General features: G+C 47.8%; 1 protein-coding gene across 1 annotated transcript; it reads left to right on the forward strand.

Annotated features, from left to right (window-relative positions):
- Positions 1 to 5,006: 5,006 nt before the first annotated feature.
- Positions 5,007 to 12,120, forward strand: LOC139394327 (microfibril-associated glycoprotein 4-like). The gene is made up of 5 exons (XM_071142370.1): positions 5,007 to 5,012; positions 6,039 to 6,227; positions 6,594 to 6,690; positions 9,706 to 9,873; positions 11,840 to 12,120. The coding sequence occupies exons 1-5, from the start codon at positions 5,007 to 5,009 to the stop codon at positions 12,118 to 12,120; spliced, it is 741 nt and encodes a 246-aa protein (XP_070998471.1).
- The last annotated feature ends 427 nt before the right edge of the window (positions 12,121 to 12,547 follow it).

The raw sequence follows: 12,547 nt of genomic DNA on the forward strand, positions 1-12,547 counted from the left end.
TGTGTGTGTGTGTGTGTGTGTGTGTGTGTGTGTGTGTGTGTGTGTGTGTGTGTGTGTGTGTGTGTGTGTGTGTGTGTGTGTGTGTGTGTGTGACCAGCTTGTTGCTCAGTAGGATACAGGAGATGGAAGCAGATGATTCTTTAACAAGCTGTCCTGCCAACACACACACACACACACTACAAACATACACCAGTAATAAATCCCTGAAGGAACATCTATCAACAGAAATACACTCCATGACAACAGGATGTTGGTGATGACCGGATGTTGGTGACGACAGGAAGTTGGTGATGACAGGCTATTGGTGATAACAGGATGTTGGTGATAACAGGCTATTGGTGATAACAGGATGTTGGTGATAACAGGCTATTGGTGATAACAGGATGTTGGGATAACAAGATGTTGGTGATGACAGGATGTTGGTGATGACAGGCTCTTGGTGATAACAGGATGTTGGTGATGACAGGATGTTGGTGATAACAGGATGTTGGTGAAAACAGGCTCTTGGTGATAACAGGATGTTGGTGATGACAGGATGTTGGTGATGACAGGATATTGGTGATGACAGGATGTTGGTGATGACAGGATGTTGGTGATAACAGGATGTTGGTGATGACAGGAAGTTGGTGATGACAGGAAGTTGGTGATAACAGGATGTTGGTGATGACAGGAAGTTGGTGATGACAGGCTATTGGTGATAACAGGATGTTGGTGATAACAGGCTATTGGTGATAACAGGCTATTGGTGATAACCGGATGTTGGTGATGACAGGCTATTGGTGATGACAGGATGTTGGTGATAACAGGCTATTGGTGATAACAGGATGTTGGGATAACAGGATGTTGGTGATGACAGGATGTTGGTGATGACAGGATGTTGGTGATAACAGGCTATTGGTGATAACAGGATGTTGGGATAACAGGATGTTGGTGATGACAGGATGTTGGTGATGACAGGATGTTGGTGATGACAGGCTCTTGGTGATAACAGGATGTTGGTGATAACAGGATGTTGGTGATGACAGGATGTTGGTGATAACAGGATGTTGGTGAAAACAGGCTCTTGGTGATAACAGGATATTGGTGATAACAGGATGTTGGTGATGACAGGATGTTGGTGATGACAGGATGTTGGTGATAACAGGATGTTGGTGATGACAGGCTGTTGGTGATGACAGGATTTTGGTGATGACAGGAAGTTGGTGATGACAGGAAGTTGGTGATAATAGGATGTTGGTGATGACAGGATGTTGGTGATGACAGGATGTTGGTGATGACAGGTTGTTGGTGATAACAGGATGTTGGTGGCACCAGGCTCGTGGTGATAACAGGATGTTGGTGATAACAGGATGTTGGTGATGACAGGATGTTGGTGATGACAGGCTCTTGGTGATAACAGGATGTTGGTGGCACAAGGCTCTTGGTGATAACAGGATGTTGGTGATGACAGGCTCTTGGTGATAACAGGATGTTGGTGGCACAAGGCTCTTGGTGATGACAGGATGTTGGTAGCACAAGGCTCTTGGTGATGACAGGATGTTGGTGGCACAAGGCTCTTGGTGATGACAGGATGTTGGTGGCACAAGGCTCTTGGTGATGACAGGATGTTGGTGGCACAAGGCTCTTGGTGATGACAGGAGCGGAATCAGTGGAAGGGTAACAAATACATCAAACACATGGTTTCCATGGTTTCCAGGTGTTTGATGCCATTTCATTTGCGACGTTCCGGCCATTATTATGAGCCATCCTCCCCTCACCATCCTCCTGTGGTTGACAAATTAGTGGATTCGTCTATTTCAGCCACACCCTTTGCTGACAGGTGTTTAAACCCGAGCACACAGCCATGCAATCTCCATAGACAAACATTGGCAGTAGAATGGCTTTACTGAAGAGCTCAGGGACTTTCAACTTGTCATCGTCATAGGATGCCACCTTTCCAACAACTCAAATTTTTGCCCTGCTAGAGCTGCCCCGGTCAACTGTAAGTGCTGTTATTGTTAAGTGGAAATGTCTAGGAGCAACAACGGCTCAGATGCAAAGTGGTAGGCCACACAAGCTGACAGAACGAGACCGCAGAATGCTGAAGCGCTTCAAAATGGTCTGTCCTCGGTTGCAACACTCACTACCGAGTTTCAAACTTCCTCTGGAAGCCACGTCAGCACAATAACTGTTCGTCGTGAGCTTCATGAAATGGGTTGCCATGGCCAAGCAGCTGTACACAAGCCTAAGGTCACCATGCGCAATGCCAAGCGTCGGCTGGAGTGGTGGAAAGCTCGCCGCCATTGGACTGGAGCAGTGGAAACACGTCTGAAGTGATGAATCATGCGAGACCATATGGCATCAGTCCCATGGACTAATCTGGGTTTGGAGGATGCCAGGAGAATACTACCTGCCCCCAATGCATAGTGCCAACTGTAAAGTTTGGTGGAGGAGAAATAATGGTCTGGGACTGTTTTTTATGGTTTGGGCCCCTTAGTTCCAGTGAAGGGAAATCTTAACACTACAGCACACAATGACATGCTTGAAAATTCTGTGCTCCCAACTTGGCAGCAGTTTGGGGAAGGCCCGTTCCTGTTTCAGTAGGACAACACCCCCCTGCACAAAACGAGGTCCAAACCGAAAAGGTTTGTCGAGATCGGTGTGGAATTTGATTGGCTTGCAAAGAGCCCTGACCTCAACCTCATCGAACACCTTTGGGATGAATTGGAACGCAGACTGCGAGTCAGGCCTAATCGCCCAACATCAGTGCCTGACCTCACTGATGCTCTTGGCTGAATGGAAGCAAGTCCCTGCAGCAATGTTCCAACATCTAGTGGAAAGCCTTCCCAGAAGAGTGGAGGCTGTTATAGCAGCAATGTTCCAACATCTAGTGGAAAGCCTTCCCAGAAGAGTGGAGGCTGTTATAGCAGCAATGTTCCAACATCTAGTGGAAAGCCTTCCCAGAAGAGTGGAGGCTGTTATAGCAGCAATGTTCCAACATCTAGTGGAAAGCCTTCCCAGAAGAGTGGAGGCTGTTATAGCAGCAATGTTCCAACATCTAGTGGAAAGCCTTCCCAGAAGAGGTGGAGGCTGTTATAGCAGCAAACGGGGATCAACTCCATATTAATACACATGAGGTTGGAATGAGATGTTCGACGAGCATCTGTCCACATACTTTTAGCCATGTGGCAATTTCTCACATGGAATAGCCTTCATTTCCCAGAACAAGAATAGACTGACGAGTTTCAGAAGAAAGTTATTTGTTTCTAGCCATTTTGAGCCTGTAATCGAACCCACAAATGCTGGTGCTCCAGATACTCAACTAGTCTAAAGAAGGCCAGTTCTATTGCTTCTTTAATCAGAACAACAGTTTTCAGCTGTGCTGAAGCCTTCAGCTGTGCTGAAGCCTTTTAAAATGATACACTTGGATTAGCTAACACAACGTGCCATTGGAACACAGGAGTGATGGTTGCTGATAATGGGTCTCTGTACGCCTATGTAGATTAAAAATCTGCCATTTCCAGCTACAATAGTCATTTACAACATTAACAATGTCTACACTGTATTTCTGTTCAATTTTCTGTTATTTTAGTGGACAAAAAAAAGAAGGAAATTTCTAAGTGACCCAAACTTTTGAACGGTAGTCTATATCAGGAGACAGAGGGAGAGATATAGTCTGTGATATATATATATATATATATATATATATATATATATATATATATATATATATATATATATATATATATATATATTCTAACTGGAAATCTTAATATCTGCTGGGGGGAGGGAAAACAGACAGAGAAGGAGAGACAGACAGACAGACAGACAGACAGACAGACAGACAGACAGACAGACAGACAGATAGACAGACAGACAGACAGACAGACAGACTGACAGACTGACAGAGAGACTGACTGACTGACTGACTGACTGACTGACATATATATAGACAAAATTACATATACATAGTCAGACAGCCAGACAGTCAGAGAGACAAACAGAGAGACTGTCAGAGATACAGACAAAGAGACAGTCAGAGGTACAGACAGAGAGACAGTCAGACAGTCAGAGGTACAGATAGAGAGACTGTCAGACTGTCAGACAGAGAAAGGGAGAGTACTGCCCCCAGGTGGGGTTTACCAGCATTGCAAAGTGAAGGGACTGTGTGTGTGTGTGTGTGTGTGTGTGTGTGTGTGACCAGCTTGTTGCGTGTGTGTGTGCGTGTGTTGTTACGTATTAGCACTAATCAACGCTGGCTTCCATCCCTCATTCCAGGTCCATGAAGCTGTATTAAAGAGGGGAGGAGAGGAAATGAAGGGAGTAAACAGGATATGGATCTTCTGTCCCTTCTGACCTTGGGATCATTACATTATGATGACACACACACACACACATTCACACACGCCCTATCAACGAATCCTGCTGGGGAGCGAGCGAGAGGCCTTCTTCCATCCATCAGCAGGCCCAGAGAGAAGCCTGGAGCTAGATTTACACTCTCCCCAGAATGAGGCATCAACACTGGGGCAGTTCTCTGCATGCCGGGGCAGTCTCTGGGGAGGGCTGGGGGAATGGAGGTTTTAGCAAAGCTGGACTATGTGATATACCAAGGTTGGCAGGGAGAGATAGAAAGAGGTACTCCCATAACCCCCCTGTTCTATACCTGCCCTCCCCCTTTCCCTCTCCCCCTCCTTCTCTCCCCTTCTCCCCCTACCCCTATCCCTCTCCCTCTCATCCCCTCCCCTTCTCCCTCTCTCTCCCTCCCCTTCTTCCCCCTCCCCAGCTACACACACACACACACATGCACGCATGCACACACACAGACACATAAAGACAACCAGACTGGCGTGTGGTTCCCACCACGTCTAGTTTAGACCAGGTAGTGCAGCCTTTGTTAGGGGCTATAAGCCAGACAGACAGGTGTGTGGTTCCCACCACGTCTAGTTTAGACCAGGTAGTGCAGCCTTGGTTAGGGGCTATAAGACAGACAGACACACAGCACAGTCCACCACTACCCACTCTTCAGGATGAAGGTATGACTTAACTATTAACACTGATATGATATGTACCATGTCCATGCAAAGTAAGTGGATAATTCAAAACATTTTATTCTACCGTTTTAAAAGTCTGAATGTTATGTGAGGTTACGTGTGGGTCTAAAGTTGTCTGAATGTTATGTGAGGTTATGTGTGGATCTAAAGTTGTCTGAATGTTATGTGAGGTTATGTGTGGATCTAAAGTTGTCTGAATGTTATGTGAGGTTATGTGTGGATCTAAAGTTATCTGAATGTTATGTGTGGATCTAAAGTTGTCTGACTGTTATGTGTGGATCTAAAGTTGTCTGAATGTTATGTGAGGTTATGTGTGGGTCTAAAGTTGTCTGAATGTTATGTGAGGTTATGTGTGGATCTAAAGTTATCTGAATGTTATGTGTTGATCTAAAGTTGTCTGAATGTTATGTGAGGTTACGTGTGGATCTAAAGTTATCTGAATGTTATGTGAGGTTATGTGTGGGTCTAAAGTTATCTGAATGTTATGTGAGGTTATGTGTGGATCTAAAGTTGTCTGAATGTTACGTGAGGTTATGTGTGGATCTAAAGTTATCTGAATGTTATGTGTTGATCTAAAGTTGTCTGAATGTTATGTGAGGTTATGTGTGGATCTAAAGTTATCTGAATGTTATGTGAGGTTATGTGTGGGTCTAAAGTTATCTGAATGTTATGTGTGGTTATGTGTGGATCTAAAGTTGTCTGAATGTTATGTGAGGTTATGTGTGTATCTAAAGTTGTCTGAATGTTATGTGAGGTTATGTGTGGATCTAAAGTTATCTGAATGTTATGTGAGGTTATGTGTGGATCTAAAGTTATCTGAATGTTATGTGTTGATCTAAAGTTGTGTGAATGTTATGTGAGGTTATGTGTGTATGTATCTCTACTCTGGGTTGTTTTGCTGCATGTACTACACTGACAGCATTGAACAGTAAAGTAAATGTTGTTTTAATGTTTTTTTAAATGTTGTTTGAATGTTGTGTGAATGTTTTCCCTGTCCCTGTCTCCCAGGTCTTTTTGCTCCTGTCTCTGCTGGCTCCTGTAGCCGTCCTCTCTCAGGTCTACCTCCCTCAGAACTGTGATGACATCTATCAATATGACAACACCAAACCCAGTGGGGTGTACACCATCTACCCTGGGGGTCCCACCACCCCCTTGCACGTCTACTGTGACATGAACACGGATGGAGGGAGGTGGACTGTGAGTAGAGACCTTTATAGATCATCTGTGATGTTTGTGATGTGTCGGTGGTGCAAAACGTATGATAATGACATCTCTCTCCCCGCTCTCTGTCTCCCTCCTCTTTCTCTTTCCCCCGTGTCTCTCTCCCCCTCTCTGTCTCCCTCCTCTTTCTCTTTCCCCCGTGTCTCTCTCCCTTCCCTTACCTCTGTCCCTACTTCCCTCTCCCCCTCTCTTCCCTCGCTGTCCTTCTCCCCCTTATCTCTTCTCTCTCGATCTCTCTCTCATCCTCTCCCTGCCCTCTCTCTCTGCCCTCGCTCTCTCTCTGCCCTCTCTCTCTGCCCTCTCTCTCTCTGCCCTCTCTCTCTGCCCTCTCTCTCCTCTCAGGTGTTCCAAAGGAGAATGGATGGAACAGAGAACTTTTACAGACCCTGGGCACACTACAAATCTGGCTTTGGTAATGTGGCTGGAGAGTACTGGCTGGGTGAGTCCTCCTCAGATCTGAGAAAACCAAATGAGAAGAAGTTAGGGGAAGGGGTTAGGAGCTAGGGGAAGGGGTTAGGAGATATGGGAAGGGGTTAGGAGCTAGAGGAAGGAGCTAGGAGCTAGAGGAAGGAGCTAGGGGAAGGGGCTAGTAGCTAGAGGAAGGAGCTAGGGGAAGGGGCTAGTAGCTAGATGAAGGGGCTAGGAGCTAGAAGAAGGCGCTAGGGGAAGGGGCTAGGATCTAGAGGAAGGGGCTAGGAACTAGAGGAAGGGGCTAGGAGCTAGGGGAAGGAGAAGGGGCTAGGAACTAGAGGAAGGAGCTAGGAGCTAGAGGAAGGAGCTAGGGGAAGGGGCTAGGAGCTAGAGGAAGGGGCTAGGAACTAGAGAAGGGGGTTAGGAGCTAGGGGAAGGGGTTAGGAGCTATGGGAAGGGGTTAGGAGCTAGAGGAAGGAGCTAGGAGCTAGAGGAAGGAGCTAGGGGAAGGGGCTAGTAGCTAGAGGAAGGAGCTAGGAGCTAGAGGAAGGGGCTAAGAGCTAGAGGACGGGGCTAGGGGAAGGGGAGGGGGCTAAGAGCTAGAGGAAGGGGCTAGGAGCTAGAAGAAGGGGCTAAGAGCTAGAGGACGGGGCTAGGGAAAGGGGAGGGGGCTAGGAGCTAGAGGAAGGGGCTAGGAGCTAGAGAAAGGGGCTAAGAGCTAGAGGACGGGGCTAGGGGAAGGGGAGGGGGCTAAGAGCTAGAGGAAGGGGCTAGGAGCTAGAGGAAGGGGCTAGGGGAAGGGGAAGGGGCTAAGAGCTAGAGGAAGGGGCTAGGGGAAGGGGAGGGGGCTAAGAGCTAGAGGAAGGGGCTAGGGGAAGGGGAAGGGGCTAAGAGCTAGAGGAAGGGGCTAGGGGAAGGGGAAGGGGCTAAGAGCTTGAGGAAGGGGCTAGGGGAAGGGGAAGGGGCTAAGAGCTAGAGGAAGGGGCTAGGGGAAGGGGAGGGGGCTAAGAGCTAGAGGAAGGGGCTAGGGGAAGGGGAAGGGGCTAAGAGCTTGAGGAAGGGGCTAGGAGCTAGAAGAAGGGGCTAGGGGAAGGGGAGGGGGCTAAGAGCTAGAGGACGGGGCTAGGGGAAGGGGAAGGGGCTAAGAGCTAGAGGAAGGGGCTAGGGGAAGGGGAGGGGGCTAAGAGCTAGAGGAAGGGGCTAGGGGAAGGGGAAGGGGCTAAGAGCTTGAGGACGGGGCTAGGAGCTAGAGGAAGGGGCTAGGGGAAGGGGAATGGGCTAAGAGCTAGAGGAAGGGGCTAGGAGCAGGGGCTAAGAGCTAAAGGAAGGGGCTAAGAGCTAGGGGAAGGGGATAAGAGCTAGAGGAAGGAGCTAGGAGCTAGAGGAAGGGGCTAGGAGCTAGGGGAAGGGGCTAAGAGCTAGAGGAAGGAGCTAGGAGCTAGAGGAAGGGGCTAGGAGCTAGGGGAAGGGGCTAAGAGCTAGAGGAAGGGGCTAGGAGCAGGGGCTAAGAGCTAAAGGAAGGGGCTAAGAGCTAGGGGAAGGAGCTAAGAGCTAGGGGAAGGGGATAAGAGCTAGAGGAAGGAGCTAGGAGCTAGAGGAAGGGGCTAGGAGCTAGGGGAAGGGGCTAAGAGCTAGAGGAAGGAGCTAGGAGCTAGAGGAAGGGGCTAGGAGCTAGGGGAAGGGGCTAAGAGCTAGAGGAAGGGGCTAAGAGCTAGGGGAAGGAGCTAAGAGCTAGGGGAAGGGGATAAGAGCTAGAGGAAAGGGCTAAGAGCTAGGGCAAGGGGCTAAGAGCTAGAGGAAGGGGCTATGAGCTAGAGGAATGGGCTAAGAGCTAGAGGAAGGGGCTAGGAGCTAGAGGAAGGGGCTAGGGGAAGGGGAGGGGGCTAAGAGCTAGAGGAAGGGGCTAGGGGAAGGGGAAGGGGCTAAGAGCTTGAGGAAGGGGCTAGGAGCTAGAGGAAGGGGCTAGGGGAAGGGGAATGGGCTAAGAGCTAGAGGACGGGGCTAGGAGCTAGAGGAAGGGGCTAGGGGAAGGGGAATGGGCTAAGAGCTAGAGGAAGGGGCTAGGAGCAGGGGCTAAGAGCTAAAGGAAGGGGCTAAGAGCTAGGGGAAGGGGATAAGAGCTAGAGGAAGGAGCTAGGAGCTAGAGGAAGGGGCTAGGAGCTAGGGGAAGGGGCTAAGAGCTAGAGGAAGGAGCTAGGAGCTAGAGGAAGGGGCTAGGAGCTAGGGGAAGGGGCTAAGAGCTAGAGGAAGGGGCTAGGAGCAGGGGCTAAGAGCTAAAGGAAGGGGCTAAGAGCTAGGGGAAGGAGCTAAGAGCTAGGGGAAGGGGATAAGAGCTAGAGGAAGGAGCTAGGAGCTAGAGGAAGGGGCTAGGAGCTAGGGGAAGGGGCTAAGAGCTAGAGGAAGGAGCTAGGAGCTAGAGGAAGGGGCTAGGAGCTAGGGGAAGGGGCTAAGAGCTAGAGGAAGGGGCTAAGAGCTAGGGGAAGGAGCTAAGAGCTAGGGGAAGGGGATAAGAGCTAGAGGAAAGGGCTAAGAGCTAGGGCAAGGGGCTAAGAGCTAGAGGAAGGGGCTATGAGCTAGAGGAATGGGCTAAGAGCTAGAGGAAGGGGCTAGGAGCTAGTGAAAGGGGCTAAGAGCTAGAGGAAGGGTGTCTAGGAGCTAGAGGAAGGGGCTAGGAGCTAGGGGAAGGGGCTAAGAGCTAGAGGAAGGGGCTAGGAGCTAGGGGAAGGGGCTAAGAGCTAGAGGAAAGTGCTAAGAGCTAGAGGAAGGGGCTAGAGGAAGGTGCTAGGAGCTAGGAGAAGGGGCTAAGAGCTAGAGGAAAGGGCTAAGAGCTAGGGGAAGGAGCTAGAGGAAGGGGCTAGGAGCTAGGAGAAGGGGCTAAGAGCTAGAGGAAAGGGCTAAGAGCTAGGGGAAGGGGCTAAGAGCTAGAGGAAAGGGCTAAGAGCTAGGGGAAGGGGCTAAGAGCTAGAGGAAAGGGGATAGGAGGTAAGGAAAGGAGCTAGGAGCTGAAATGTAACAGGACCTTTATGCTTTCTGTTCTTGTCAGGTCTGGACAACATCTTCCTCCTGACGATGAGGAAGAAGAATGAGCTGAGAGTGGACATGGAGGACTTTGAGGGAGGGAAAGTTTATGCTAAATACACGTCCTTCTCCATTGATCCTGAGAACTACGGATACACACTGAGACTGGGCACTTATGTAGACGGAGGGGCAGGTGAGTTCTTCTTCTTCTTCAGCTTTAACATCATCACCATCGTCTATGGTGTCACATCATAACTCTTCCCCTGTGTGTGTTTAGTTCCTACGGGTTGTTGGAAATGTGAACTATTTCCAACAACCCGTAGGAACTAAACACACACACACAGGGGAAGAGTTATGATGTGACACCATAGACGATGGTGACATCAGATGTTCTAGCTCCCGAAATGTGAACTATTTCCAACAACCCGTAGGAACTAAACACACACACAGGGGAAGAGTTATGATGTGACACCATAGACGATGGTGACATCAGATGTTCTAGCTTCCGCCACAAAGTTTAGAGTGAAGAGTTCAGTCTTAAAGGAAAACTCAACCCAAAAAAACTATATTTTGGTATTTGTACTTTAAAATAGAGAAATCCCTATAAAAAATGCATATATTTTGAAAGTTACATATCTTGAAAACCTGATTTAGTGATCATTTTGGTTGAGATAATGCCAAGAGTGTGCAAAGCTGTCATCAAGTCAATGGGTGGCTACTTTGAAGACTCTCAAATATATTTTGATTTGTTGAAGACTTTTTTGGTTCCTACATGATTCCATGTGTGTTATTTCATAGTTTTGATGTCGTCACTATTATTCTACAATGTAGAAAATAGTACAAATTTAAGAAAAACCCTTGAATGAGTAGGCGTGTCCAAACTGTTGACTGGTACTGAACACATTTGCATAAATCTAGTCAGGTGTATTTTGTAGCTTTTGGCAAATGTGTTCTAATGATCTAAAGTCATGCTGTTGCTACTTCCTGTAAACACACAGTCCAGTTCACAGGGAATGATGGCAGACCGTACTTCCTGTAAACACACAGTCCAGTTCACAAGGAATGATGGCAGAGCCTACTTCCTGTAAACACACATTCCAGTTCACAGGGAATGATGGCAGACCCTATTTCCTGTAAACACACAGTCCAGTTCACAGGGCATGATGGCAGAGCCTACTTCCTGTAAACACACATTCCAGTTCACAGGGAATGATGGCAGACCCTACTTCCTGTAAACACACAGTTCAGTTCACAGGGCATGATGGCAGACCCTATTTCCTGTAAACACCAAGTCCAGTTCACAGGGAATGATGGCAGACCCTACTTCCTGTAAACACACAGTCCAGTTCACAGGGAATGATGGCAGACCGTACTTCCTGTAAACACACAGTCCAGTTCACAGGGAATGATGGCAGACCCTACTTCCTGTAAACACACAGTCCAGTTCACAGGGCATGATGGCAGACCCTACTTCCTGTAAACACACTGTCCAGTTCACAGGGAATGATGGCAGACCCTACTTAACCAGGTTACTGTGCTCTGTCTGTTGGTTTAACCAGGTTACTGTGCTCTGTCTGTTGGTTTAACCAGGTTACTGTTCTCTGTCTGTTGGTTTAACCAGGTTACTGTGCTCTGTCTGTTGGTTTAACCAGGTTACTGTTCTCTGTCTGTGGGTTTAACCAGGTTACTGTGCTCTGTCTGTTGGTTTAACCAGGTTACTGTGCTCTGTCTGTTGGTTTAACCAGGTTACTGTTCTCTGTCTGTTGGTTTAACCAGGTTACTGTGCTCTGTCTCTTGGTTTAACCAGGTTACTGTTCTCTGTCTGTTGGTTTAACCAGGTTACTGTGCTCTGTCTGTTGGTTTAACCAGGTCACTGTTCTCTGTCTGTTTGTTTAACCAGGTTACTGTGGTCTGTCTGTTGGTTTAACCAGGTTACTGTGCTCTGTCTGTTGGTTCCTGGTTTAACCAGGTTACTGTACTCTGTCTGTTGGTTTAACCAGGTTACTGTGCTCTGTCTGTTGGTTCCTGGTTTAACCAGGTTACTGTACTCTGTCTGTTGGTTTAACCAGGTTAGTGTACTCTGTCTGTTGGATTAACCAGGTTACTGTGCTCTGTCTGTTGGTACTTTTTTTAGCTCTGTTTTTTTGGTTGATTCTCAGGGGACTCCTTGTCGTTCAGCAACGGCATGAAGTTCAGCACCTACGACAATGATCAAGATACCTGGGGAGACCACTGTGCCAGGCGCTACATGGGTGGATTCTGGTACGGTGACTGTACACATGCTAACCCTAACTCCCTGTACGCCCCACATCCGGAAACATCTTTCACTCATGTGTCTGTTTATTGGCAGCACTGGAGAGGGGTAGACTACTCTCTGAAAAGCATTTCCTTTAAGATCAGGGCTGTCTCTGATGCTGTGGCTGTCCAGGAGCAGGAGTAACATAACTGACTCTATCAGTCCTGACCTAATGTCACCATCTCTAAATGAATGTGGAGGAGGGGGCACCAGAGCTAGCCAGACAGACACTAACACCTAGAGAATAATACGGTCACTACATCATCACTGTAACACTAACACCTAGAGAACAATATGGTCACTGCATTATCACGATTACACTAACACCTACAGAACAATATGGCCACTACATTATCACTATCATTATCATCTTGGATGTTAAAGTAATGTTTCATGTTATGACAGCACAATGGGCTCTCTATCTCTTATATGGTCACTATATCATCACTATTATTATCATCTTGGATGTTAAAGTAGTGTTTCATGTTATAGCAGCACGATGGGCTCTCTTTCTCTTGATTCCACTGTTACTTGACTCAAATAATAACTAAAGCATTTCAAAGACAAATTC

The sequence above is a fragment of the Oncorhynchus clarkii genome, unplaced genomic scaffold (genome assembly GCF_045791955.1).
Source record: "Oncorhynchus clarkii lewisi isolate Uvic-CL-2024 unplaced genomic scaffold, UVic_Ocla_1.0 unplaced_contig_12313_pilon_pilon, whole genome shotgun sequence".
NCBI classification, from domain to species: domain Eukaryota; kingdom Metazoa; phylum Chordata; class Actinopteri; order Salmoniformes; family Salmonidae; genus Oncorhynchus; species Oncorhynchus clarkii.